The sequence below is a fragment of the Natator depressus genome, chromosome 6, assembly GCF_965152275.1.
Source record: "Natator depressus isolate rNatDep1 chromosome 6, rNatDep2.hap1, whole genome shotgun sequence".
Classification (NCBI taxonomy): domain Eukaryota; kingdom Metazoa; phylum Chordata; order Testudines; family Cheloniidae; genus Natator; species Natator depressus.
The window spans coordinates 105,214,494-105,240,360 of record NC_134239.1 but is presented as its reverse complement, the minus strand read 5'-3'; the positions used below and the strand labels follow the sequence as shown (position 1 = coordinate 105,240,360).

The 25,867-nt window shown below is 39.6% G+C and overlaps 1 protein-coding gene across 2 annotated transcripts in view; it reads right to left on the bottom strand.

The window, feature by feature from the left end:
• Positions 1 to 1,833: 1,833 nt before the first annotated feature.
• Positions 1,834 to 25,867, bottom strand: part of PAPOLA (poly(A) polymerase alpha) — a 96,785-nt gene continuing 72,751 nt past the window's right edge. The window contains exons 16-22 of one of the 2 annotated variants that reach the window (XM_074956188.1): positions 17,180 to 17,301; positions 14,950 to 15,092; positions 13,705 to 13,805; positions 12,353 to 12,573; positions 8,841 to 8,903; positions 6,986 to 7,063; positions 1,834 to 4,000 (exon numbers count right to left, since the gene is read on the bottom strand). In XM_074956188.1, the coding sequence (XP_074812289.1) occupies positions 3,905 to 4,000; positions 6,986 to 7,063; positions 8,841 to 8,903; positions 12,353 to 12,573; positions 13,705 to 13,805; positions 14,950 to 15,092; positions 17,180 to 17,301 (824 nt within the window). In that variant the 3' untranslated portion in view covers positions 1,834 to 3,904. The remainder of the gene's footprint in view (positions 4,001 to 6,985; positions 7,064 to 8,840; positions 8,904 to 12,352; positions 12,574 to 13,704; positions 13,806 to 14,949; positions 15,093 to 17,179; positions 17,302 to 25,867) is intronic. The other variant, XM_074956189.1, reaches the window with a different exon arrangement.

Here is a 25,867-nt window from a genome sequence, read left to right as displayed (position 1 = left end):
TTTTGGTGATGACAGTGGCAGATGTTTGATGTTTATAGGTATTTCAAATATTAGTTTGAGCTTTGTAGACATATGAAATTGCATCTGCCTCTATCAACAAATCTGTGCTTTGTTTCTAGTAAACAGTTAAAAAAATCTTTAAAGATGATTAAAGTAAACTAAAAAAATGGTTATTGCTACTATGTTCTATAGCATGAACGCTGGGATCTTTGAAAACATGCACCTACAGGGCATATTCTTTATTATTTTTATGGAAGGGTGTAGAAGTGGAGATTTACTTAATGTGACTTCCAATGAATTGTTTGTTTACCTATAGTAATGATCACAAGACATAAAACACTTCAGCTGCTTTTCAGGTGGACAACCCCAAGGAATTAAAATGATTAAGCTGTAGTGACCATTTGAACATGTGAGAATTCTTTTATAAGTAGTCACATATTTTCCAAGAATGTAAATGGAAGAAAATAAACTAAAGGAACAAATATTTACATACCAAAAAGCTATTTTCCTTTCACCGTTAAATTTAGCTGGGATTTGAGTATGGACAAGTGTAGCTTTTGGCTTAAAGTGAAGTCAAGTCCAGAGTGTACTCTCTCACAAGTGTGTTCGGTTATTTCAGCTGTAGATCTGTTTTATATAGCGTTTAAAATGAAGCTCCAGAACAGTTAGATTTTTCAGGGTACATTTAGTGATTTTCTTTTTATATTCTGATTACTACTTAAAGCTACTGCTCACTTACCACCAGAAGCAATGCTAAGGTGTGATAAGAAATAGTGTAAAATAGAGGTCTAGAGCACTCACTGATGCACAATATAAAAGCAAAATTTTAGCTAGCAATCATTAGTTCACTGAAGCCTAACTCAAACTAACATACCCAAAGCCACCTAGTTGTGGAAATTAGGAGACATTTTTATTAGAAGCACAGTACTAACAGTACAAATTTAAGTCAAATTTAGGTTGCCTTTCTAAATGTTTGCTGGATTGGGCCCACAAGCTAATAAGATCAATCAAGTGATGCACAGCTACTGGCACCTTTTGAATTTGTAGTTTCAGTGCATGTTGGAGTTAGTAGAAGAAAAACAAGAGAAACAGTGCCATCTGCTGATAATTTATATAATGAACTGCTTCCAAGACAGGAAACGTGGTGCGTTTTACAGAGTATACCATGATGGTTTCAATTAATATTTTTACATTAGAGCAGTGGTGGGCAACCTGCGGCCCATCAGCGTGCTGGCTGCCGCTTCCTGTAGCTCCCATTGGCTGGGAACAGCGAACCATGGCCACTGGAAACTGCCGGGGGCCATGCCTGCGGATGGTCGACGTCAGCAAAATGTCTCGCGGCCTGCAATCAGATTACCCTGTTGGGCTGCATGTGGCCCATGGGCTGCAGGTTGCCCACCACTGCCTTAGAGGATAAAAAGTTAGTTCAAGCTTTTTAAAGTTGTAATTTAAAAAAAATAATAGTCTATGTAAACTGATTATATATGCTATTTTTCTAGTTTTGCCTACTCCAGCCTTTAAGATTTTGAGGCAGGCACCCAAATCAGGGAACAAGAAAGGGGTGCTATTCAAATGGATTTGTTCTTTTAAAAACTAAACGACGACAGAAAATAGCAATTTACATTTCTCTTCTAAAAACAGACTAAAATTTAGCATGCTGCTAAATGCCACCTTTTAAATCCAGACTCAATTTAAAAGTGAATTGTTCTTTTCAGGCCGCATTGCATTCTATATCAGCAGAAACAATTAAGTAATTTAACTGACAAGTCAGGAATAAAAACGAACAGGAAAAGCAATTCTGGATATTTGAAGAAAATCAGGCAAATGTGGGATTGTGCTGTTTTTTATTGTGTTTTCAATGGAGAAATACATCATCTGTTTACAAAATAGCTCTTGAAAAATACAAGGAGTACAGATACTATAAAACAAAGCAAACTCCAGTCATGAGACACTACGTACATCATGCGAAAGCAACAGTCTGATCTCCAGGTTATGAAAACTAGAATTAAAAAGTCACTATACAGAAAGATTCCAAGTTTCCAGCTTGGCAAAACTTGGGTGCAGTTACATGAAATGTTTAATAAAATGAAAAAAAGATTTCCCAATGTGTAAACAAAATGACAAAACTAAATTTGTGCCTGGCAATTTCGATCTAAACTCCATAACTACACAAAATACACAGACACCTTGTACACTTCAATTGTTAGTATAACCTTTTTCGAGGTGGATGACAGCAGGCTGCACAGGGCAAGGGAAAGAGAAATATTGTATACTAGACATCTTAGACAAATGGCAAAAAAGAAAAACCTCAGTTACTGCACAGCCTAAGGAAAAAAAGTAAGCTACACTCTGACTTTGGAAAATTAATTTAGAAGGATATGGGGACAGTGTGTAAGTAATTTAATTTTAACATGAAAGAAGCACATGTAATAGGATGGAGCACAATGGGAGGAGGAAATTCATAAAACATGCTAATCAGAAAGTATGGGAAGGATGATTTTTACCATCCCAGTTTTTCAGACTAAGTAATAACAACAAAGTTTGTTATCTACATCTGGTGTTATCACCAACATCCCTCACATTTCCTAAACACTGATGTTCTGCTGCTTAATCATGAGAGATTCAGTTCTTTTAAAGAAAAGATTTGCTGCTAATCCTTTTTTGCTAGGACTACAGAACAAAAAGTAGGAGGAGTAAAGAGCTTGCTAGATGTCAAGTGCTTTCTAGAAATATGATTGTTAAAAATTCAGTGTTGTTCAGTATGTAAAACTACTATTTTTGATAAGCCATCTAGAAATAAAAAAAGATTAAAATCGTTGGGGATTTTTTCTTGCCTTTATATTTAAAATTTGAAATGTTTTAATGCAGACAGGACTTTTATGGAGTGTACAAAAATTATCTTATATTTAGTGATCAAAAGGCCATCAAGACAGGTGTTATGCTTCACAGGCACAGTTTATTCACTCTGAAGTTTTAGCAATGGGACAAAATTTGGTGTTTGTGCCTTTGGGGCCCAAAGTATTGGGTTTATCTAACATCATGAGTTTTAATGGCATTAAAAAAAAGAGCATTTATTTTTGACCGTTGTCCTATTTTGTGCATACAAGCTGCAAAAAACATTAAACACAAAAGCTTTTTCCAAGAAATATGGCAAGGGGATCAGCAAGGGAGTAAGGAGTTTGATTAGGTCAAAGGAAAGTGTATTTGCTGTTTGATCGCTGATCTGTATGCACCATAAAATAATCCTATAAATAAAAATAGATCACATCTTAATCATGTCCCATCAAATTCCAAATGCTTCCCAATTATTTTCTCAACATATGTCATGTAACCTCAAGATTTGACATTTTATTTTAAAGGTTTACTGCTACTTGATGGTAATTTAACTAGATATACTGTACACTTTGTCTTCAATGCACAGTATATCATAGAATGTTATCCAATTTGCAGATTACTACTACTGAAGAATCTCTTCAATAAAAATGAAAATATCAGTTGAATATCTAAAATTAGTCGTACTCCAATAAAAAAGGTACATAAAAGTGCATTTAAGGGATTCTTTTGCCAGTTTTAGCTCAAAATTTTCAAACAATGCATCAAACATAAATCCAATCAGAATGTCAATTATGGCTACAAATAGTGTTCATGTTTGTTTTTAAAGGCAGTAATCCTTCGAAATATTTAATGCAACTGTTGCTAACACATTAAAAGTACTCCTGGCTTCACATACTAACCTGGACTTCCAAAGAGGTGGTGATTACAGCCCAGTCAGGGAAGTGCACAAAATATACCTAAATCCATTTGCAGTTATGTTCTAGTCTTGCACCCTCCATTCTCCTTTTTTAGCATTAGAAGACAACAGGTTGAGTTGGCAGATATTGTTTATGGACCCCTGAGGTTGTTTTTACCGATTCAATCTCAGTTTTATTGAATTCTTGATAACAGGAATAGGATTTGCAGGGAGAGCAGGGATATCTGAAAGGTCTGTACTAGGTGTTTTCTGACAAGAAAGAGGAAAGGAAAAATTTTAAATGTATTTTAATTCTCAAAAAATATTAGTTTAACAAGAAGCAAATATCTGAGCACCAGGTTTCAAAGGTTTATGTTGTAATATATTTTGATAGGGTATTCAGAAATATATACCAAAAATAGCGTTAATTACAACTTTTCTTAGGCAACAGAAAATGTGATAGTTAAGGAAAGAATGTTTATAATAGTCCCTCTCATAGCACGCATTTAGTTTTCTACAAGTTGAAGAAATAAGAAAAATAGAGCTCAACTATAACACACTTGAAAAACTCCCACACATAGCATTCGTAGGACTCGTGCAATAAACTTATCTGAGATTTTCATTCTTCTTTAGGATGGCTTTAAACTATTTGATATCTGAGACCCCCCACCCCACTTGTGGAGGCACAATGAAATACAACTGGAACCTATTTATCATAATTTCCTATTTCAGAAATAGAAATCTACACTGCTGATTCTGAAAGTTACAGGATTTTGTGGTTTGTTCATGAAACCAAACTAAACCACACACTTGAAAAATCAATGCTCATACTGCTGAGTAAGAATTTAAAAATTGTTTACATCTAAAAATTCTAATTGATTATATTGTGTCTATATTTAAAAGATTTACCAGAAAGTTTGTGCTGCCAAACATATCAGTTACGCTTTCCATATTAAAGAACTGCAAATAGTATAATAGTGTTTGATGGCAATAAGAATGATCTCAGTTTATAACGTCATAAACTGAGAAGAAGATTAATCAAGTTGGCTTCTCCTCGTTCGTGGAAAAAAATGAAAAATATTAAAGAAAGTTAAAACTAATGCAGCACAACTAATTAGTATAAAACAAAACAAGGAAGCAAACCAAAGAACACAGGAATCCAAACATTAATTATGAACAAAAAGGATATAAATTACCAATATGCTTAAAAAACCTTGTATTTTCTATACTTGTCAAATTTTTATTTAAAATAATTTTCAGTTGCCCCTCTCCTGACCATATTGCTTTAGACATCATGGTGATCAAGTTATTTTGTACTGCTTTTCAGAATTTATTAGAAACGTTTATTTCTTACATGTACAGATGGTCAAAATTCACACAAGTTTTTCCGTGCACAGGGAAAAACAGTGCACATTACCATGACTACTGTGTTTACTGACCTTCCCCTATAAATGAATGGAGGTAGTAGTGATGGATATGGCAGTGAGAGTAACAGAAACAGAGCTCAGACATCAGAGTAGCAGCCGTGTTAGTCTGTATCCGCAAAAAGAAAAGGAGTACTTGTGGCACCTTAGAGACTAACAAATTTATTTGAGGTTAAGCTTTCGTGAGCTACAGCTCACTTCATCGGTTGCATCCAATGAAATGAGCTGTAGCTCACGAAAGCTTAACCTCAAATAAATTTGTTAATCTCTAAGGTGCCACAAGTACTCCTTTTCTTCTCAGAGCTCAGACAGTACACAATAGCTGTTGTATTTTTATTCATTTCAAACATTTTCTTGTGCTTTTCCCTCAGTTTACTCCTATTTTTTGGCTCACGTTAGCCAAACTTTCTAGAGCTTTTGAATTATTGACAGGAATAAGGAGGAGCACGCATCTGTGACTTACTCTGTGCAAAGCAGATCAAACTGGGAAATATGGTGACAGATGCAGCAAGACCAAGATCAGTGGTGGGAAATCTGTGGACGCAGCCAGTCAGGGTAATCCTCTGGCGGGCCGCGAGACAGTTTGTTCACATTGTCTGTCTGCAGGCACAGCCACCCACAGTTCCCAGTGGCCGCGGTTTGCCATTCCTGGCCAATGGGAGATGTGGGAAGTGGCGGCCAGCATCTGCCTGCGGCCCACACCACTTCCTGCAGGTCCCATTGGCCTGGGTGCTGCGGACAGCTGTGCCTGCAGACGGTCAATGTGAACGAACTGTCTCGCAGCCTACCACTGGATTACCCTGACAGGCATTACCCTCAGGTTGCCCACCAGAGACCTAGATACAGCCCACCAGAATTTTGCAACATCCAAACTGCATCTGTCATGATTGCAACAAATCATTTTCTGAGATGTCAGAACTACAGAAACTTAAAGAACATAGCTCTTGGACAACTGAAAACTTTTGTTTATATCAATATTTGTTACTAAGTGAGCTATAAAGATGCTGATTTCTGTGAAGCAAACCATTTTATCTTGCTTTGCTGAGCATCTACAATACATAAAACCTAGTTTGTCACAAACAATCTTGGCACCTACATAATGTGTCTACTGCTTACCCCCATTTCAAATCAAGTTAAGTGACCTATGCAGCAGTGCAGCTATTTAAACAAGTACATGTCTACAGGAGGTTTGCAATGGTGCAGCTACATTAACAGAGTAACAATATGCATTAAAACCCCAGTATAGACTAGGCCTTGTTTTAGAACTGAATTTCCACATTATTTGTAAACAGGAAAAACTTAATTATGGTGCTAGACAGCTGTATAGTTGAAGATTCATTCTTTTCAGGGTATCTATTGAGAAGCAACATGCAGGTAGCAGAATATGTGAAGTTACCTTTTTAACATACATTTGAGAGCCTTAAGCAGCTGTCTCTGAATAGCAATTATTTAACTGACTTGTTTGGTTTTAAAATGGAAGTCCTCCCACCCTTAGATTACATCATAAAGGGCAAAACAAAGAAAAAAGCAAACCATACTTTAAATGTTGTTCTGACATAAAGGTAAATATTAAGGGCACAACTGAGAAAAGATAAGAGTCAGTCCAGCTTTTCTAACGGGCAACATAGGCACTAAGAAACAAAATACATATGTAAGATGTGCTTACTTCACAACATTCACAAGCAACCTGCCATACAGATATCTATATGAAAATGTTCCATTATATATTTCTTTGCTGTCATTATTTTTAACATTTGGATTTACTTTAATCTCAGTATTAGGTCATCATGATTAGAACATTCACAATATGACACTTCTTTAATGTCAGTACCTGAGGAGCTTGCAGAGATGCCATTGTCTGAACAGTTTCTGTTTGAGAAGAAATATTTGCTTCTGCGTCAAGTTGTTCCTTTAAAAAAAGGAATAAAAAAATGTAACTGCTTGTATATATCCCTTAGAAGCTACACAAACAACATTCTAAATACAGCCCAGTGTATCCCAGAACGAGCTGCACACAGGCAGAGTCTCCATCAAAACCAGAGTGGCTCTGCACTGGTATAAGTATCTGTCCGTATAAATCTCAATGCAGGATCAGGCATATGCATATTATACAGAGGCAGATATGACTATGCAGTGCATCACTAAATATTTTTGTACAACAAAAAATTAACTGGTTATCTATTAGAATGCCCTGTAGCTTGCCTAATTTTACACAGTTCCTGATTTGTCTCTTACAACTTTTCTAGGAATCTTTCACATTTGGATCCATGTGGGTGGAAATCTTTAAACAAGAAATTATCTCCGTATTTTTTTGGTCCCACTCAAAATAAAGTGTTAAGGATTTTTTGCCCCCCCCCCCCCCATATTCTGTTTAGCATATCATAAAACTCCTTGATCTGTGAAAAGTACACTATAAGCATAGGAACGTGTAAAGTCACAGCATTTCCTGCAGATTCCATTCTTTGCTCTAGCCCTTTTCCATTGAAGAGAAAACTTTAAAAACATGAACCAAATGTAAAACATTGCAGTGTTATCTTCCAAAGTCTGCAAACAGGCTGAAATAATAGCTCTGAGATGTGAAATGTCCTATTAATCTGAATGGGATAACTCTGAAAAAATGGAGATGTTAGTTTCCATTTTAGCAGTAATACCAGTTAATATGCTTTCACCTCAACCCCAAACTACTGTGCAAAGTTCTAATAATTCCCTATCCACTCTGGTATCTTACAGTACAGTTATACATGGTCAGTAAAAATCTTCAGCATGTTAAAAGAGAAAATTTGAGGACAGCATAAAATAATTTAAATTTACTATCAAAACAGGGTCTTCTGTACCAATTATTTAATCCATTAAAGACATTGATTTTTCACTTTAAATGAAGCATCTGAAGAACCTCCGATCTGACATACAAGAACACATGCGGCTCCTTGTACAGACACCAACTCCGTGGCTGGAGCTACAGGTGCCAACTTTCCAATGTGCCTGGGGTGTTCACTGCTCAATCCCTGGTTCTGCCACAGGCACTGCCCCCACTCCACCCCTTCCTCACCCCCTCCCTTGAGCCTGCCGTGCCCTCACTCCTCCCCCCAGAGTCTCCGGCTTGCCACGAAATAGCTGATTGGGAGGTGCGGGGAGGGAGAGAGCAGGGCGCTGATCGACAGGGCTGCCGGTGGGTGGGAGGTGCTGGGAGCGGAGGAGCTAATGGGGAGCTGCTGACGTATTACTGTGGCTCTTTGGCAATGTACATTGGTAAATTCTGGCTCCTTCTCAGGCTCAGGGTGGCCACCCCTGCTCTAGACTAAGCAATACTGTCATCTGAAAGAAAAACCAACCCATACTGCCATGTCAAAATTATATGGAACAAAATGTAAGAGGGAGCTTTAGGGCTGGGTGGTGCAATGAGTTATTTGTACTGCAGCAGCAGAGTTTTCAGTCATAACTGAAAGGTGTTTGAATTTAACTTAGACTGCAGTGGAATATTAAAAATATAATGCAACTGAAAATTATTCAATATCAGCACTTGTTTGGAAGCAGCCCAGGAGCTTCTAAATGAACACTGCCTTACGGAAGAAGCCTGCACAACACCTGCCAGTACTAACAACAATGGCTAGAAACATGCATAGTCTAACTTGTATTGGCAACACAATATATTCTATTCTGTTTAAAAATGTAAGAGTCATATATACCTTAGTTTCCATTTTATCATGATCACTCATATCAAGACAACTAGCATCTTCATTTATTTCATCCTGTTAAAACAAAAACTTTTGGTAAAATAGGCAGAAAAATAAAGTGACAAGAAGAAAACTTTTAATGGAACTCAAGATAAACCAGTCACAAGCAGAATTTATACACACCAGTGGTAAAACTGTGTTTTTAAGGACAGAGTGTGGAATATGTTTAGTATGTGTGTTATTGTTTGGAGTATAACAAATGACCTAAGCAATTTCTGGCTTCAAACAATTCTGGTTTCACTACTGTTGATTTAGGATTCTGTGACTATCTAGGTCTCCATGCCCCTTCCTGAGAACATCTAGTCCACTCCATCACACTGAGGCAGGATTATGCATACCTAGACAGCCCCTGACAGATGTTTGTCTAGCCTGCTCTTAAAAACCTGTGATTATGAAGATTCCACAACCTCCCTTGGCAACCTGTTCCATTCCTTAACTATTCTTATAGCTAGAAAGTTTTTCCTAACATCTTACCTAACTCTTTCTTGCTGTAAATTAAGCCAATTACTTCTTGTCCTACCCTCAATGGACAAGGAGAACAATTAACCACTGTCCTTTTCATGACAATTTTTTACTTATTTGAAGACTTGTCTCCCCCTCAATCTTGCCTTCTCTAGACTAAACATGCCCAATTTTTTCAACCTTTCCTCCTGGGTCATGCTTCCTAAACCCTTTGTCATTTTTGTTGTACGCTAAACTCTCAGATTTGTCCACATCTTTCTTAAATTGTGGTGCACAAAACTAAACACAGTACTCCACTTGAGGCCTCACCAGTGCCAACTAGAGCAGAGCAATTACCTCCCGTGTCTTTCATAGGACACTCTTGTTAACACATCACTGAATGACATTTGCCCTTCTTGCATTAGCACATTGTTGACTCATGCAATTTGTGATCCACTCTATCCCCAGAACCTGTACTGTAGTATCACTGCCAAGCCAGTTATATCCCACTTTGTATTTGTGCATTTAATTTTTCCTTCCTAGAGTGCAGTACTTCACACGTCTTTATTGAATTTCATCTTGTTGATTTCAGACCAAGTCTCCAATCTGTCAAGATCTTTTTGAGCTCTAATCCCATCCTCAAAAGTGCTTGTGACCCCTCCACAGTTTGGTGACATCTGAAAATGTTTAAGTGTACTCTTCACTCCATCTTCCAAATGGTCAACGAAAATATTGCCTAGTACCAGACTGAGAACAGACTCCTGCAAAACACCACTTGAAATGTCTTCCCTGTTTGACAGCAAACCATTGATAACTACTCTGAATATAGTTTTTCCTCTTGTGTACCCACCTTACAAAAATTTCATCTAGACCAGTGGTTCTCAACCACGAATTTGGGGCCCGCTGTGGGGCCGCAAGCAGGTTTCAAGGGCTCCTCCAAGCAGGGGCAGCATTAGACTCGCTGAAGCCAAAGCCTGAGCAACTTGGCTTCATGGGGGCCCCTGTGGCATAGAGCGCCAGGCAATTGCCCCACTTGCCTAATGCTGATCCTGGCTTTTATATGCAGAAAGCCAGTTGTAGTGGCTCAGGTGGGCCGTAGAGTTTTTATAGCATGTTGGGGAGCCTCAGAAAAAGGTAGAGAACCCCTGATCTAGACCACATTTCCCTAGTTTGCTTATGAGAATATCATGTGGGACTGTGTCAACAGCCTCATTAAAATCAAGATGTATCACATGTTCAGCTTCCCCTCCCATCCACTAGGCCACTAACTGTATCGAAGAAAGAAATTAGGGTGGTTTGGCAAGATTTGTTCTTGACAAACCACGTTGGCTATTACTTATCACCCTATTATCCTCTAAGTGCTTAGAAATTGATTGTTTAATCATTTGTTCTATCATCTTTCTGGATATGGAAGTTATGATGACTGGTCTGTACTTCCTTGGGTCTTCCTTTCTCTTCTTTACAATGTAATCTCCCCATAAAACAAATGTCTGAGATGCAGTACAGATAATACATTCAGTCACAGACTAGAGAGAGGTTTAAGGTTCTAACCCAAGCCATCAAGGCTAATGAACACTATACCCCAATGGAAAGGTTTAATTCTCCACTTTCAGTGGGGGTACAGAATTTGCTCCTAGGCCTGGAAAGTCTCAAGCCATCAGACCTGAAATTTCTGAAGTTCTTTCCCAAGGTCCTGTATAATTAGAATCATGGTAAAGGCAGTCTGATTAACAGGTAGAGGGAGATCAAACACTGTTGATACTTCTTCCTCAAATAAGTAAAATGTTTGAAAAACATTTTCTGTAGAACATGTCTCATATATAGCATGTGTGAAGGTATGGTATAAAAAGAGATTTATTAGCAATTGCATGGGATAACTTCACTCATAGCTTTGACACTTGTAAGTAATGGGGACACCCCAAACCTATGTAGATAACACCTTTAACATACAAATGTATTCTACTGACAAAATAAATTATTCAGTTATATTTGGTGCCCTTTGCCATAGCGTTGAAGCCCCATGCAAAGTTTGAAAAAAACAGACTTTAAAATGAGTGAAATCTTGCACAAAATTATTCCATTTAAATTTCTTTTGTCCTTAAATATTTATTCCCCTACACTGAGATTTTCAAAAGAGCCAAGCAGGTATAGGCATCCGAATCTCACTGAAATGCAGCGCTGTCTAACTCTCTTAGGCTCTTTTGAAAATCTCTCCCTTAATAATTCTTAAAATAGGCAGCAAACACGATGTTAAAACTATTGATAACTGCACTCCTAAAAATTTAGAAAGTGTGTGTCTTACTTTGGAAACAGAAGAAGTGTGTTTGTTCATGCATTCATAAGTACATTTTAACCTACTGATTTAACAATTAAGAATAATGGTCAATAAAAGTGATAGTTGCATTGCAAAGTTCAGTTTATTATTTAACTTTAAACAAAGTAATTAAGGAAGAAAATTACTTGGAACTTTTGTAGGTAATTCCTTTTCTGTCAGTGTTGTTTATCTTTTAAAAAAAAGATTGAACTATTTTCTGTTTATCAAATTCCAGAAATAAGCTAAATACATTTTGACTGATCATATAAAGCCTGTGTAATGGGTAATAAAAAACGAACTCAAGCTCTGTGCATTCTTTTAAGTTATCACATAATTCAAAACTGCAACTCACTATTGACAAGCGCAAAATGCAGGGCCAGATTCAACTGATTAAACTTGATTACCTTCTATCCTTTACCCTTGGTTCTGTTTTTATTGTGAAGTGCCTTGAAATACATTCACGTAAAGTACATGTATGAAACAAGTTCTTAAAGTTCATTTAACACTAATATCATAAAGATGACCTACCGCCACTTAACAGAACTGATTTATTTTACATGTACTTATTAAGGGTTATCCAGCCAGAGCAGAAAGACACAATTTAACAAGATCTCTCACTGCAGTACCACATGTATCAACTCTCTGAGCTGGCAACAATACTACTAATATTTCTTTTGCGTGGATACAATTACGATCAAGGATAAAATACCTCTTCTGTTTTTATTTTCTTAGGAGACTCTTCTTTATGAGGGGAAGATGTCCTCTTCACCCCTACGACAGGGCTAGGTATTTTTGTTGCTGTGTTCCCTGATGGTCTTGGTGATTGGTTTGCCAGACGTGTTGAGGAAACAACTCTAGAGATGGTAGGCTTTGGTGGTGGAGAAATGGCTGGCTGTGTGGCAGTTTGAGGAATGCTTTCACTTGAAGTACCTATGAAATAAATAGGATACATTTTAAAATAGTTTCAACATTTACATTTAATGTTCACATCAATTCCACATCACATCACATCAATTCCACAGTAGTTTGTTTTCTGTATCTGACCCCACTGGCACTGAGTGAGTGGAACAAATAGCTTGGTTCCAGAGCATCAGATTTGGAACACAGACTACCTGAAACCACAAGTTTAAAATCAAAGAATAATTAAAACTTGGACTTTATCAGTCTAACTAGATAAATTGAACATCCTGCAGTTTACTGTATCTGTGTTTGGAGAAAACCTTAAAGGAGACTGGAAGGTCTCTGCTGTGTAAGAACATTAAGAGTAGGCATTCATGAGAAAAAAAATGCCCCTTTCTCTCAGTGTGGTATCACATACAGTGAACTAATTAGCTGCCTCACTCTGATAACCAAAGATGGTTGCACATATGCAGTTGGTGTAGCCCTCTGGGCATCTTTAGAATGACAAGCTAAATATAAAATTATAAGAGTGATTGCTCATCAGCATGATTGGGTCACACCACATAGCTGACTGAGATGCGTGAATTAGCAAATCGGGACTGTTCTTGTTTAAATCTTTTTCCAAAATCCAGAGTAGCGTCACCCCTGACCATCTCTAGCATTGGCTAAAGACAAGGTTGCTTACATTGGAGGCAATTGTGATTTATGACACAGGACAAAGTGGTGAAGTCAGGTCATCCTCATTCAAGTTTTAACTGTACTAGGGAGCAGAAGTACCCAAGAAAGTGGCACAATGAGGGCTTTAGCCAGTACCTAGCCACACTCTCCTTCATTGGCCTAACTGGGAGCACTGCCATCATCTATACTCTGTTTGCCCTGAGCAAACCTGTGTCGCTATTATGAACAGCAAACATGAATATCCATTTTTAGAGGATTTGCAACTGACAAATGTAGATTACTGAAATTCTAGTATATTATGGCTATTTTGATAAGTATATCAAAATATCCTGAATCCTACAGGACATGGTTAATGTGTAAATCAGTTCAATGAGATAAGGCTACAACATGCAGTAAATTTAAATCTTCCAAATAACGATGATACATCTTTAGTAAAATACTCTAGAAATCAATGCTAACAATATAGTATGTAATTTTCCCTACCCCCTGAGCTTTCACTGGAAATGGTTGGTGGCACACTGACTTCAGAAGCCTGTATGTTGATCACAGATGCTGCTGTTACAGTTGGAGCAGGACTGCTTCTGCTAAAACATGAAAAAGGCAAAATGGATAACACTGAAAACTAAAATATGCATATGGTATCAAACTGTTTGCCTTTCATCACATATCATCAGCATTGCCAGAGACTTGCATTGATGTGATTTAGCCAATAGCATCAACACAACAGTGTTAGAAAAGGCCAAATTATATCATTGCAATTTTATGAAATATAATGTGAAGATAAGCAAAAGAGTGTTAGCAACATTACTGTTATAAACCTGCACTATGTGAAATACTACAGGAGAAGATTAATTTTATATGAAATAATCCAAGTTTCAATAAAGTTTTTAAAGCTATTTGAAAGGGAAAAACTCATGTCCTTCAATTTTTTTTAAAAAAAAATCTATAATCCCCTTTACCTTTACAATAGAGCAAGCCAAACTGAGAAGGCTGGCATGATAAGCATGTGTTAATATCCCATAATATCACATGCACATCATCACTATAAACTCAGTCCATAGATTGCCTAATCAAGAAATTGGGAATTAACAGGATTGCAGCCTTGGTTTTGGCATTATAATAGATTTTGCTATATCAAAAAGGATGGGGGCATGATGTGTTAAAAACCAAAATTTAGGCTACATTAGATTTCAGCCCTGAAAACCATGATAGTATGCTTAACTGTACACTTGCTTTCTTTTTTTTCCTTCAAGAAGAGTGCTCAGTAATGTAAAAATCCTGAGAATAGTTTAATAAATGAGAATGATTAAAGAGCAGCTGTCATAGGCATTAACAAAAGCTAGCTACTTTTTTTTCCTACATGATACTCAATGTTTTATCATTCAATTTGTATACTGCATAGCTGTAGAGAGTCCACATTATCATCAGATACTTTGCATATTAACATAAAAATATGGAAGTGACCATTTTGTCAAACAAAGCAAGCAACAGACTGGAAAAGAGTGTATCATTAGTAATGGAATCTAACAGAGCAAATGAAAAAGCATTTTATTAGCTGTAGACAACGAAGACCTAGTGCAGTGATCTCCCCCCACCCCCAAAGTTAAGTTTAAGATAAATGATAATATGCCCTCTTGCAATATACACAGTAAACACACGTTCTCTAACACATGTAACTTTTAGAAGATCATAAACTCGAATAGTGAAGGTTAAGATTAAAATAATTACCCCTGAGAGCTTCCAGAACTGTTCAATGGACTTGTCTTCATAGCACTAGTAGGAGAAGGCACAGACGTGCTGTTATCACTGTCCATAGATAAGTCTAAGCTGCTGTCATTCAGGACTGTCAATCTGACCCCTTCTGTTGAATGCTACAACCAATCAGACAATAAATCACAGGTGTTACTTATCCCATTAAGGGCTGAGAATCAGCTGAAAGTCAATGAAGCAATATTTCAATTATACTGATAATTTTGTGAAAATTAATTAGACTGAGCTCAAATTGATATCTCAAAAAATTTAAGGTTAATTGTCTTGATATCAGTTGCATAGATAAAGAGCATTTTTAGAGAAAAATAGCACTGATAAGTTCTAGAAGGCACACCAAAGAAGCAAACCAAAACCAACTACATTGAGTGGCTTGAACCTCAAATACAAAGGCTTCTGAAAGTCACACAAAATAGAGATGTGCAGAGTTTTCTACATACAAAGGTTCTACTGGCCTGCTACCGGAACCACTTAATTCCTATGTTCAAAATTAAGGCCAGAATTTGAATGATCCATCATTTGCACCCAGATAATGTAGCATACAAGACCAATTTCTCCTGTACTACTTGTGTATCTAGAATTCCAGCTTCATTTCAAGTTTATTTGATTTTGTGGAATAATAATCTCTCAGTTTCAATCAATACAAGTGTACAGTATCAAGAACTCAAAGAAATTAGGTAGTTGACCTAGTGGTTTTCCAGACCACTGGGTCATTTTTATCTATCATCAGTCCTCATGCTGATCACCAAGTTTCTGTTCATACTCCAGAACTGCCTAATTAGATGCATGGAGTGAGGTTTATATTTTCCTCTGAAGCAGCCAGCATTGGCTAATGTTGGAGACAAGATACCAACCAACTAGATTCCTACTGGATTTGTTTCAGTCTACCATGTGCAAACTTTGCTACACAATTTAGAGACATTTTTAAATGGTGACAATGGCTTTAAAAGGACACTAATATTATATTGAGCTATTTATATGAATGCAGACAAGAGAACAGCAATACATAACCATGACATGCATGTTTCCAAAAAGACTTCTTTTTACAAGTCAGCTTTCATACATGATTGCTCTCAGACTACATTCAAAGAGTGAGGCAGGGACTTTTTGCATTAGTTACTTGGCCCATAAACACTCTTTCCCGTTGCAATTAATCACGCTCAAACTAACCACATAGCTTGATCTTAAATTACTGCTGCCCTTCATGAAATGCTGTTTTGCAGGCTGCCCTTCTTCTCACATATGATCACATAGGCCTGCCATGCATTTGAGGGGAAAACAACTTTAGACAGAAAACAGCCTCTTACTAAAAATTTGCTGTATAAGTGTAGCAGCCAATTTTTGAGATTCATTCACTGTCATTTAAATCTTTCCCATCTAGGAGTAAAAGGTTATATCTAAGACAGAAGAAACTGTCAAGTGGAGACCTTTTCAAGTTTTAGGCCACAGCATATAGTCAGTCACATTAACTGTTAAAAGCATTCTCTAACCCACATCTTTAGTTATACGAGCAAATGTGTTTTGTTAGCTACAAACGGCAGCAGCAAAGCGTTCAACATTCTACTGAGTCATAAGAGAGGTCATACAATTTCTTTAGTAATTTTATGGCTTACACACAATCTCAAAACTATTAGTACAACAGGGAGAAGTTAGAAAACAAACCAAATTCTTAAATTTGTGTGCACCAGATAATCTTTGTTAATCATGGAAGTGCTGTGTTGTAATTTGGAAGCCAAATTAGGGAAATATGTACACTAGCAAAATAGCTTTGAGTTCGCTAAATTAATCAGACTTAAAAATCTGTTTAGTCTAGTATTTCCAACAAAAATCATCATGTCATACCTGCATGATTTCAAGGAGAAGAGATGAAATCAGAAGCAGATACTTCCAGGAGGTAGGAAGAAAGGCATGCATGAAACGTATGTACAAATAATTCAGTATTAACTCATTGGTATTGATGCAACCGGGAACTATCAATGTTAGGACCAATAGATTTTGCATATCAAGATATCAGTACCATTGTACCAGATAGGTTAGAAAGTTTGTGTAGGTTACACAAGTAAAACTGCCCTTTTAAAGTGGGTTTTAGTTATTTTGTTAGCACACCAAAGACCTTTGGGAATCACTAAATTATAATGTAATTAATTATATTATAACATTAGTTATGTTTGTCAGTAATTTGTAGGTTTACCTTTTTCTTTTTCTGAAGCACATGATTAGGTAGCAGTTGATGAAGTTGCTTTCGTTTTACATGCATTGCAGCAATTTTCATATCCATCTCAAACATCTTGCTGTTTATTGCTTGCCTATAAACTACACAATTAGAAGAAGATGATGACACATTGAAACATTGTGGAAAATGCAGTTACTTGCCCTCGAAGAAAGGATTGACATTCCAGAGTATTATTCAACAAGAAGGCTAATATTTCCTCAGTCTTGAGAAAAAACCAAAAGCCCTTCCTCCTGAACTGACAATTGCATCACATCTGAGAAGAAAGTAAAGTATTTGAGTTTGCTTATATTTTAAAAAAGGAAAATCCATTAAAACGTAAATTTCCTCTCTGAAATATGGGACTGAAAAAGTATTTTAAAAGTATGTGAGCCCCGCACTGTATTTATGAAAGAATAAATTCAAAGATGGAACCAAGCAGAGTCAAGAGGTTTCTTGTCTAACTTGATATAAATTAAAGTTAAGACATTTATTTAGCTCTCAATGGCAGAGATTATCTTTTTGTTATTGTGTTTGTATCAGTGCCTGACACTGACTGGCCTTGATACATGATCGGGGCCATTAGGTGGTGCTATGATTATTGGGCCTAAAAATTTACCCTAATTGTAAGTTCAACTGTAAAAGTATGTCAAAGTTCATAAGATGTCACAATAATAAATTTTTGCCTGCTTGGGAATTAACCTTGGAAAATAGGTCAAACTGTTTTCAGTAATGAATGCTATGAACAAGTGCAAAAAAACCAGACAGACTGAATTAATCCAAACAAAAAGAGGCCTACTGACGTGATTCAAGGACTGTGCCGAGGTTGAACTTAAAAACAAGAGATATCAGTCCTGAAATTAATGGACCAAAATTGTTATAGCAGATAGTAGGCCTAATTGATGGACAAAATAATGAAGGGATGAACTACGACACCAACTTTTTTTTAAGAGAGTCAAGAGACATTTCCCCCCCAAAAAGAGTCTCATCCCAGCTCTCTCATCTTGTCCCATCTCCTCAATGCACCTCATCTTCCCCAACCCCAAGACAGAGGGAGCACACCTGACAGAAGGATTCATTCCTGAGGAAGAAGGCTGTGTTTGGGCAGCCGCCTTACACTGGTATGAAAGGTGTTAACAAGCCCTACGGAGGCTGTGCAGGAAGCAGCCAATAAAAGAGAGGCTCTGAGAAGCTGCCAAATCAGGGTCCAGCAGGCTCATACTGCAGGTAGAAGAAAGCTAGCACCCTAGACAGAGCAGTACTGGGCAGGAACAGGGAAGCCAGAGGAAGCTCCTGCGCACTTGCTAGGACTGGTATGCTGAGGCCTTGAGGCAAGGGTGAAAAAGGTGCTGGGACAGTGGGAAAGTGGTTCAGGGAAATGTACTGAAGAGTTGGAGGGGATGCGGTACAAGGGTGCCCCCTACAAGGTCCTTGGCCTGGGACCCGGAGTAGTGGGCAGGCCTGGGTATCCCCCCCCCGCCGCCACTCAGTATATTTTCTGAAGTATACCCAAACCAGGGTCTTAAACTTGATATCCTCTCTCTACTCTTCCAATCATCTACCTTACTGACTGTCCATCCTATGCATTCAATAAGGGAAGGGTCCTGTAGAACAAAAACTTTAATTACATGGTCACAGTATTAAGATGGATATTTATAAAGGGGCTGAATTAAAGTAGCATATTGAGGGGGACGGCTGTCGTGCTCCACTAATTCTCGGCTGTGGAGAAGCCCATAAGCTGTTGTGTAAGAATGGCTCTAATGTATACAGCCTATCTTATTCCAAGGGCTGCACTGGTCCCTGAAGTAGCCCAGATTCTAGGAGGCACAAAGTTTGCCTACAGCCATTTGCAACGCCCTCCCCCCGAGATGAACAGAATCTGGATTCTATTCGGTTTTACTAGAAGTGAACTTTTGCAACCCTGCTGTTACCTCATCTATTCAAAGAATTGGAAGGAATAACATTTTCCTGCCTCCAGATTAAGGGTATTATGTCTTGCATAACAGGCGTTCAGAAGTGCACTGAATTACTAACACCAGTCAGTGGAAGAGAGACTAGAACTAGATAAGTTCATGGAGGATAGGTCCATCAATGGCTATTAGCCAGGATGGACAGGGATGGTGTCCCTAGCCTCTGTTTGCCAGAAGCTGGGAATGGGAGACAGAGGATGGATCATCTGACGATTACCTGTTCAGTTCATTCCCTCTGGGGCACCTGGCACTGTCGGAAGACAGGATACTGGGCTAGATGGACCTTTGGTCTGACCCAGTATGGCCGTTCTTATGTCCTCCACTGATCAAAGCAGATAAACACAAGTGGGAGCAGTTAACGAAGAGAGGGAACTGCAAAGATGTACTGCTCTCCCAAACCTGGGAGAAGGGGAGGAGCTCTTTCTCTGTTTTTAGTAGAGGAGGCAGAACTGAGCTCCTCTTTAATATATGCCTTCTCTTAGGCTAATCTTTCACCTAGGTAAAGGTGTGATTGCAGCAGTTGCTGCTACTGTTGCTTCATCATCCTGTCCATAAGGATCTCTAGCTGTGCTAAGGAACATGCATAATGAGGCTGGCACTAGCGAAATTAACTGGGGTGGAGCATGCTCAGTGCAGATGGAATCTTTAGAGGTTCAGCAGAAGTCACTAACAAGCTGGGAGCATATGCAAATAGCAATTTTTAGTTGCTTATAACTTGGTCAAATGTAGGTGTATTTTCACAGGAAAAGCAAAAAGGACCTCCCCTGACACCACAACTATGTCCCTAACAAATTTTAATTCCAAATCCTGAGCTCTTCAAATAATATTTTATATATATTGAACACCACAAAACATACCTATTTCCCTCTAACCTCATTCCTGGAAACAGCTGAACTCTAAGTTTAAGCAAAAAGAGGCAGAGAGCAAGCATAGAAAGTTTCAGCAAAAATGGTTGTGTGGCAAAGTTATAAGCAACCAAAGACAGTGGTTTATAACAAAATGTCACACAATCTTAACATTAGGCTCAGTAATGATGTCGTCGTCCGGGGAAGGATTTGATGATACCCTTAGATTCCTGGGTGAATTGTGGTGTGAGATAGTCTTTGGGTAGTTTATAGCAGGTGGTGTTGGAGTGTTGTTGTTTGGCCTCATTAATGTAATCATCATGGTTGAGAACTATGAAGGCACCCCCTTTGTCTGCTGGTTTGATCACTAGCTGGTGGTTGATTTCAGGGACTCCTCTCAGCAGTGGAGCGATTGTGCCAGATGTGATATTTGTTAAGGATTTCACTGTTGATTTTTTTCCCCTGAAGTAATCAACGTAATGATCAAATGTGTGGCTTTTTCCACTGTGGGGTGTCCAGTAAAATGATTCTTTTTTTCTTATGATTGTTGGTGGGGACGTGGTAGTTGTGGGTGGCATATTCATTGTTGTGAAAGAATTCTTTGACGCAGAGCTGGTAAAAGAATCTTCCAGTTCTCCACCTGTTAGTATGGTATCAGGTTCTGTGCAGCAGTTCAATCCCTGGGAGAGTACAGATAATTCAGTTCTGGTTAGGAGTAGTCTTGACAAATTGATGATGCTGGGGTGTGTGTAGTGTCCATGCAGTAAGGTCCTTGTGCCATGGTTTCTCCAGGCGATGGTGTTCTGGGAGTTGTGGTAGTTACGTCCACTTTTTGGTTCTGGGTTGGATGGCTGTCAGATTTTGTTTTGTTTTTTTTTAAATAGTTGTTTTGGGTTTCTTGTATGATCTCCAGGTAGGTTTCCTGATTTTTTCCTTTCAGTGCATGGAACTTTGTGACGACTTCTTGTCTGAGGTGGCTCCCTTTTTGAGAACTTGAGGGACAGAAAATAGTTCCTCGGTTTTTTTGAAGTCCTCCTTCACAGCTGTTTGGCATATATGGAGTTGTATGTAGTGATCAGAAAGTTAGAGAGGGTGAGTCTTCGGGGGATGTTTTATTTCTTGCTTTTGCTCAGGAAGCAGATGTTGCTGTTAAGTTTTTCCTCCTTTTTTCTTCATGTTGTGGAGTTGCCATTTCAGATGGCAAAATACGATGTCCTCCATTGTTTGCAGTTTTGTTGTACCCATGTTGGTCGCAGGATATTAAAAAAACAAGGTGGGTGAAGTAATACTAATACCTTTTATTGGACCAACTTCTATTGGGGAAAGAGACAAGCTTTCAAGCTATACAGAGCTCTTCCCATTTGGGAAAGGTATGCAGCAAGTCACAGGTAAATACTAGGTGGAACAGATTGTTTCCCAGTAAGTAGTTTACACGTTTTGTAACAGACCATTGAAGTGGCCAGTTAACACCTCTACAGTCATAGGACAAAAAACGGAAGTTAAGCGGGTTAAGGACTGTTGTAATAAGACATTAATCCTGTCTCTTTATTAAGACCATGATTTTTAGTGTCTAGCAAAGTTATAAATTTAAGCACCCAACTTCATCTTTTGAAGGTATTGTGCAGGTTTCCTTTGAGATGACTGAGATATAAAGATATATCAGATATAAAGTGATTGTTCTGTGAAACGTGTGCGCCCACAGGTGATACAGTATTTCCAAACTGTTCATTTACTTTGAAAATGTTCTTTTTGTAGTGGCTCATATCAGCAAAATATGTTTACTTCCGAACTCCAGATTTGTTTGGTTTGCTTTGTTGAGTGCCATTTAATTTTTTTTTGTGGGGGGGGGGGGGGGAAGAGGAGGAGGAAGGGGATGGCAGCTAATGGTAGATTGATAAAAGTTTATACAAACATATATAGAGTGATGTTTAAACAAGTATAAATATCTGCAAACAGCACGATTTATATTAAAAAAATCCTATTAGTAGCACCAGGCAGCTGGCATGAGGTAGAGAGGTTTTGGGCGGGTGCGTGGGGGGTGTTGGCAAAGGAGATGGACTGATGAATGGGAGCGCTGGTAGGAAACCGGGAGAAAAAAAACAAGTCAAGAAGCACGAGTTCATGGCATAGGAGAGCATGGAGCCATTCTCCCTAGTCTGACAATGGGGGAAGGGGCAAAGGTTATGGAAAGTATACTAGAGTCTTTTCTATAATAGAAATTTAAGAGTTTGAAGCTGTACATCCAGAAAATATGCAAATGCTTAAAATTTTACAGATGGATATAAAACTACCTCCTCCACCCCAAACAGATACAATTTCCATCCTCTCATGGGCTTGTTGAAGTCTGCAGGAGTGGACCCCTGCTTCAGTGAGCCTCACTGTGTATTTGCAAGGGTAGCACTTTTACAGTTAAAGTGCAGCTTGCAGAGCCCTCCATGCCACCCCACCCCATTCTCCGCCTACCAGACTTGGGGTGAGAGTGGAAGCTCGGGGCTTCTCCCCTACAGCAGGAAGGTGAGGCTAGGGGCTTCTGCCCAACAGGGAGGAGGGGGTCTCAGGGCTGAAGCCCTGGCAGGTGCCTCCCACAGGGCAGAATTCTCTAGCCCCACCACCCCGCTGCAATGCAGGAGCTCTGCAGGGCTGAAGCCCTAACCCTGACCGGCATGGCCAGCTCTTGAACTTCTGAAGATTACTGTATGTGGCTCAGAGGGTCAGTAAGTTTGGCCTGGTGTATTGGAAGAGGGTTCTCCTTCTGCAGACCTTAATGAAAACCTAATTTAAACTTCTAGTGCTCCTTCAAAAGACAAAGGAAACACCACAAACGAAAAAATATTCTAAAAAATAGTTAAGCTTGAGAGTATATTATATTATTGTCCAGCTAAAAGCCCTCCCAAATTACACTTTGACAAGGAGTCTATAGCTTCACAAAAGAATAGTAGAAGGCATGGTAATTAACAGTTTAAGGATCCAGTATAGTAGGATTTACATCCACTTTATGATTCATCACCATCTCCCCATCTGACTTAAAAAGTTACCACCTAACTTTAATCTTTCACCCTTATATTTGCAAAAATATAGGCAAAGTTCAAAACATTACATCACTGAGATTAAATCACATTTTCCACTCAAAGCACTTCCCCCGCCCCCAAGTATAATGCCACACTATCACACTACAACTAAACTGTGAGATGCAATACAATTAATTAAATGTACAAATTTACAAGCTCTATACGCACACATGTAACTTAACACCATATAATCTTTATATTTGAGATCTTTCAATTTCATGAACATTGTACTCTACCAAAACAGACTATAAAGAAATAAAGGAAAGCTAAGAAAAAATGGTTACCTACTTTTCATAACTGTTGTTCTTCGAGATGTGTTGCTCATGTAGATTCCATTCTAGGTGTGTATGCACCCACGTGCACAGATGGAGACTTTTGCTTTAGTGGCATCCGTAGGTTTGGCTGTGACGCCCCCTTGAGTGCCGCACTCATGCTCCAGTACATCAGGTGCCGTTGGCCCTATGCCCTCTCAGCTCCTTACTGCCCGCGGTGGCTGGTGGGCACACCTCTCTCCCTTGCCTTGTAAACGGTCAGCAGTTTCTTTCCCTCTTGAACTTCATGCCAGGTGTAAATAGTTTTGTTTTATTGTAGATTAGTTAGTAAGTAGCTGTTAAGTATTGTATTTAGTCAGTTAACATTGTCTCGGGCTTTCTGGGTAAGCACATAGTGAGACATGAACATATGGATGGATGACCAGGTGGCGGTCCTGCAGATATTCTGAATTGGCACACGGGCCAGGAAGGCCACCACCGAAGCTTGCATTCTAGTTGAGTGGGTGGTTACAATTGCCGGTGGGGGCATCTTTGCTTGATCATAGCAGAATTGGATGCAGGCAGTGATCCAAGATGAGATTCTCTGGGTGGACACTGCACGACCTTTCATCCTATCTGCTACCACGAGGAACAATGGCGGCGACTTGCGAAATGGCTTGGTTCTCTCTATGTAGAAGGTTAGCGCTCTCCTGACGTTCCTCCTCAGACCTATGAAGCTTTGGGAAGAAGACCGGTAAAAACATGTCCTGGCTCATATGAAATTGTGAAACCACCTTGGGCAGGAAAGCCGGATGTGTCCACAGCTGGACGTTTATTGATGAAAGGGACATGGCCTGGAGCTTAAGATGCATAAGGTAGTCCAGGATCAACTGCAACGAGGCCTGGTCAGGCCTAACCCCTTGGGCTGAGACCCAGCACGTGAATCGTTTCTATTTGGCCAGGTAGGTCACTCTAGTGGAGGGCTTTCTACTACCCAGTAGGACCTGCTGGACTCGGGCTGAGCACTCCTGTTCTTTGGCAGTTAACCAAGCAGCAAGCAAGCTGTGAGGTGCAACGCTGACAGCTTCAGGTGCAGGAGCCTGCCATGATTTTGCAACAGGAGATCTGGCCAGAGGGGCAGCTGCACCGGGGTTGTCACCAACAGATCCATCAGAGTGCAGAACCAGCGTTGGCGAGGCCAAGCCAGGGCTATCAGGATAACCTTGTCCTTGTCCTGTTTGATCTTCATGAGGACTCTGAAGCAATGGCACTGGTGGGAAAGCATACATCAGAGCCCCTGACCATGGAAATAGGAAGGTGTCCGACAAGGAGTCCCTGTCAACGCCCCCCCCCCCCCCAACAAGCAGAACAGGTGACACTTGCTGTCCGGACAAGTTGCGAACAAGTCTGCCTAAGGAGACCCCCTACCTTTGGAAGATCTCTTTGACCACGTTGGGGTGGAGTGACCTTTTGTGGTGAGACAAAAAGACTCTGCTGAGGCGATCTGCCAGGACATTTCTGGTGCCGGGGAGGTGCACTGCCATGAGATGAATGGCATGCTGCACACAGAAGTCCCAGAGCCGGAGGGCTTCCTGGAAGAGGGCTGACGACCTGGCTCCGCCTTGTTTCTTGATATAAAACATCGTGGTGGTGTTGTCCATCAGGACTTCAACCACTTTGCCTTGTAAAGTGTGACCGAAAAGCCTTACAGGCCAGGAGAACAGCCCTGAGCTCCCTGACATTTATGTGGAGAGAGTGATCAACCCCTGACCAGAAGTCTGTGTACTGAGCTCGCCCAGGTGAGCTCCCCAGACCAGGTCTGAGGTGTCAGAAACCAGAGTTAGCGACAGGGCCAGGGCCACAAAGGGAACTCCCTGCAATACCGATGTGGGGTCCAACCACCATGCCAGTGATGACCAGATGTGGTCCGGCACCTTGACTACTTGGTCCAGGTCGTGCCTGTTGAGGATGTAGACCAACGCCAACCACGCGTGCAGTGGCCGGAGTTGTGCATGACAGACCATGTAAGTCCAGGCAGCCACGTGGCCTAGCAACCTCAGGCAAGTGCAGGCGGTGGTGAGCGGGTCGCCCCTTACATGGGAAGTTATGTCTGACATGGCTCGGAAATGGGCCTCCAGAAGGAATGCCCTGGCCTGTGTGGAATCGAGGACTGCTCCGATGAACTCTATTCGTTTCACTGGTACAAGGGTTGATTTCTTTTTGTTCACTAACAGGCCTAGGTCACAGCAGGTAGAATGCACCAGATTGAGGCTGCTCTGCACTTGATCCCATGATCTCCCCTTGATGAGCCAATCATCAATATAAGGATAGACCTGGAACCCCCCTGATGCCTCAGATAAGTAGTTATTAGGGCCATAATTTTTGTAAATACCTGCAGGTCAGAGGAGAGGCCAAAGGGAAGTGCCGTGAACTGGAAATGGTGCTGGACACCATAAAAAGGAGGAACTGTCTGTGTCCTTGGAAAATAGACATATGGAAATAAGTCAAGAGTGGCGTACCAGTATCCCGGATCCAA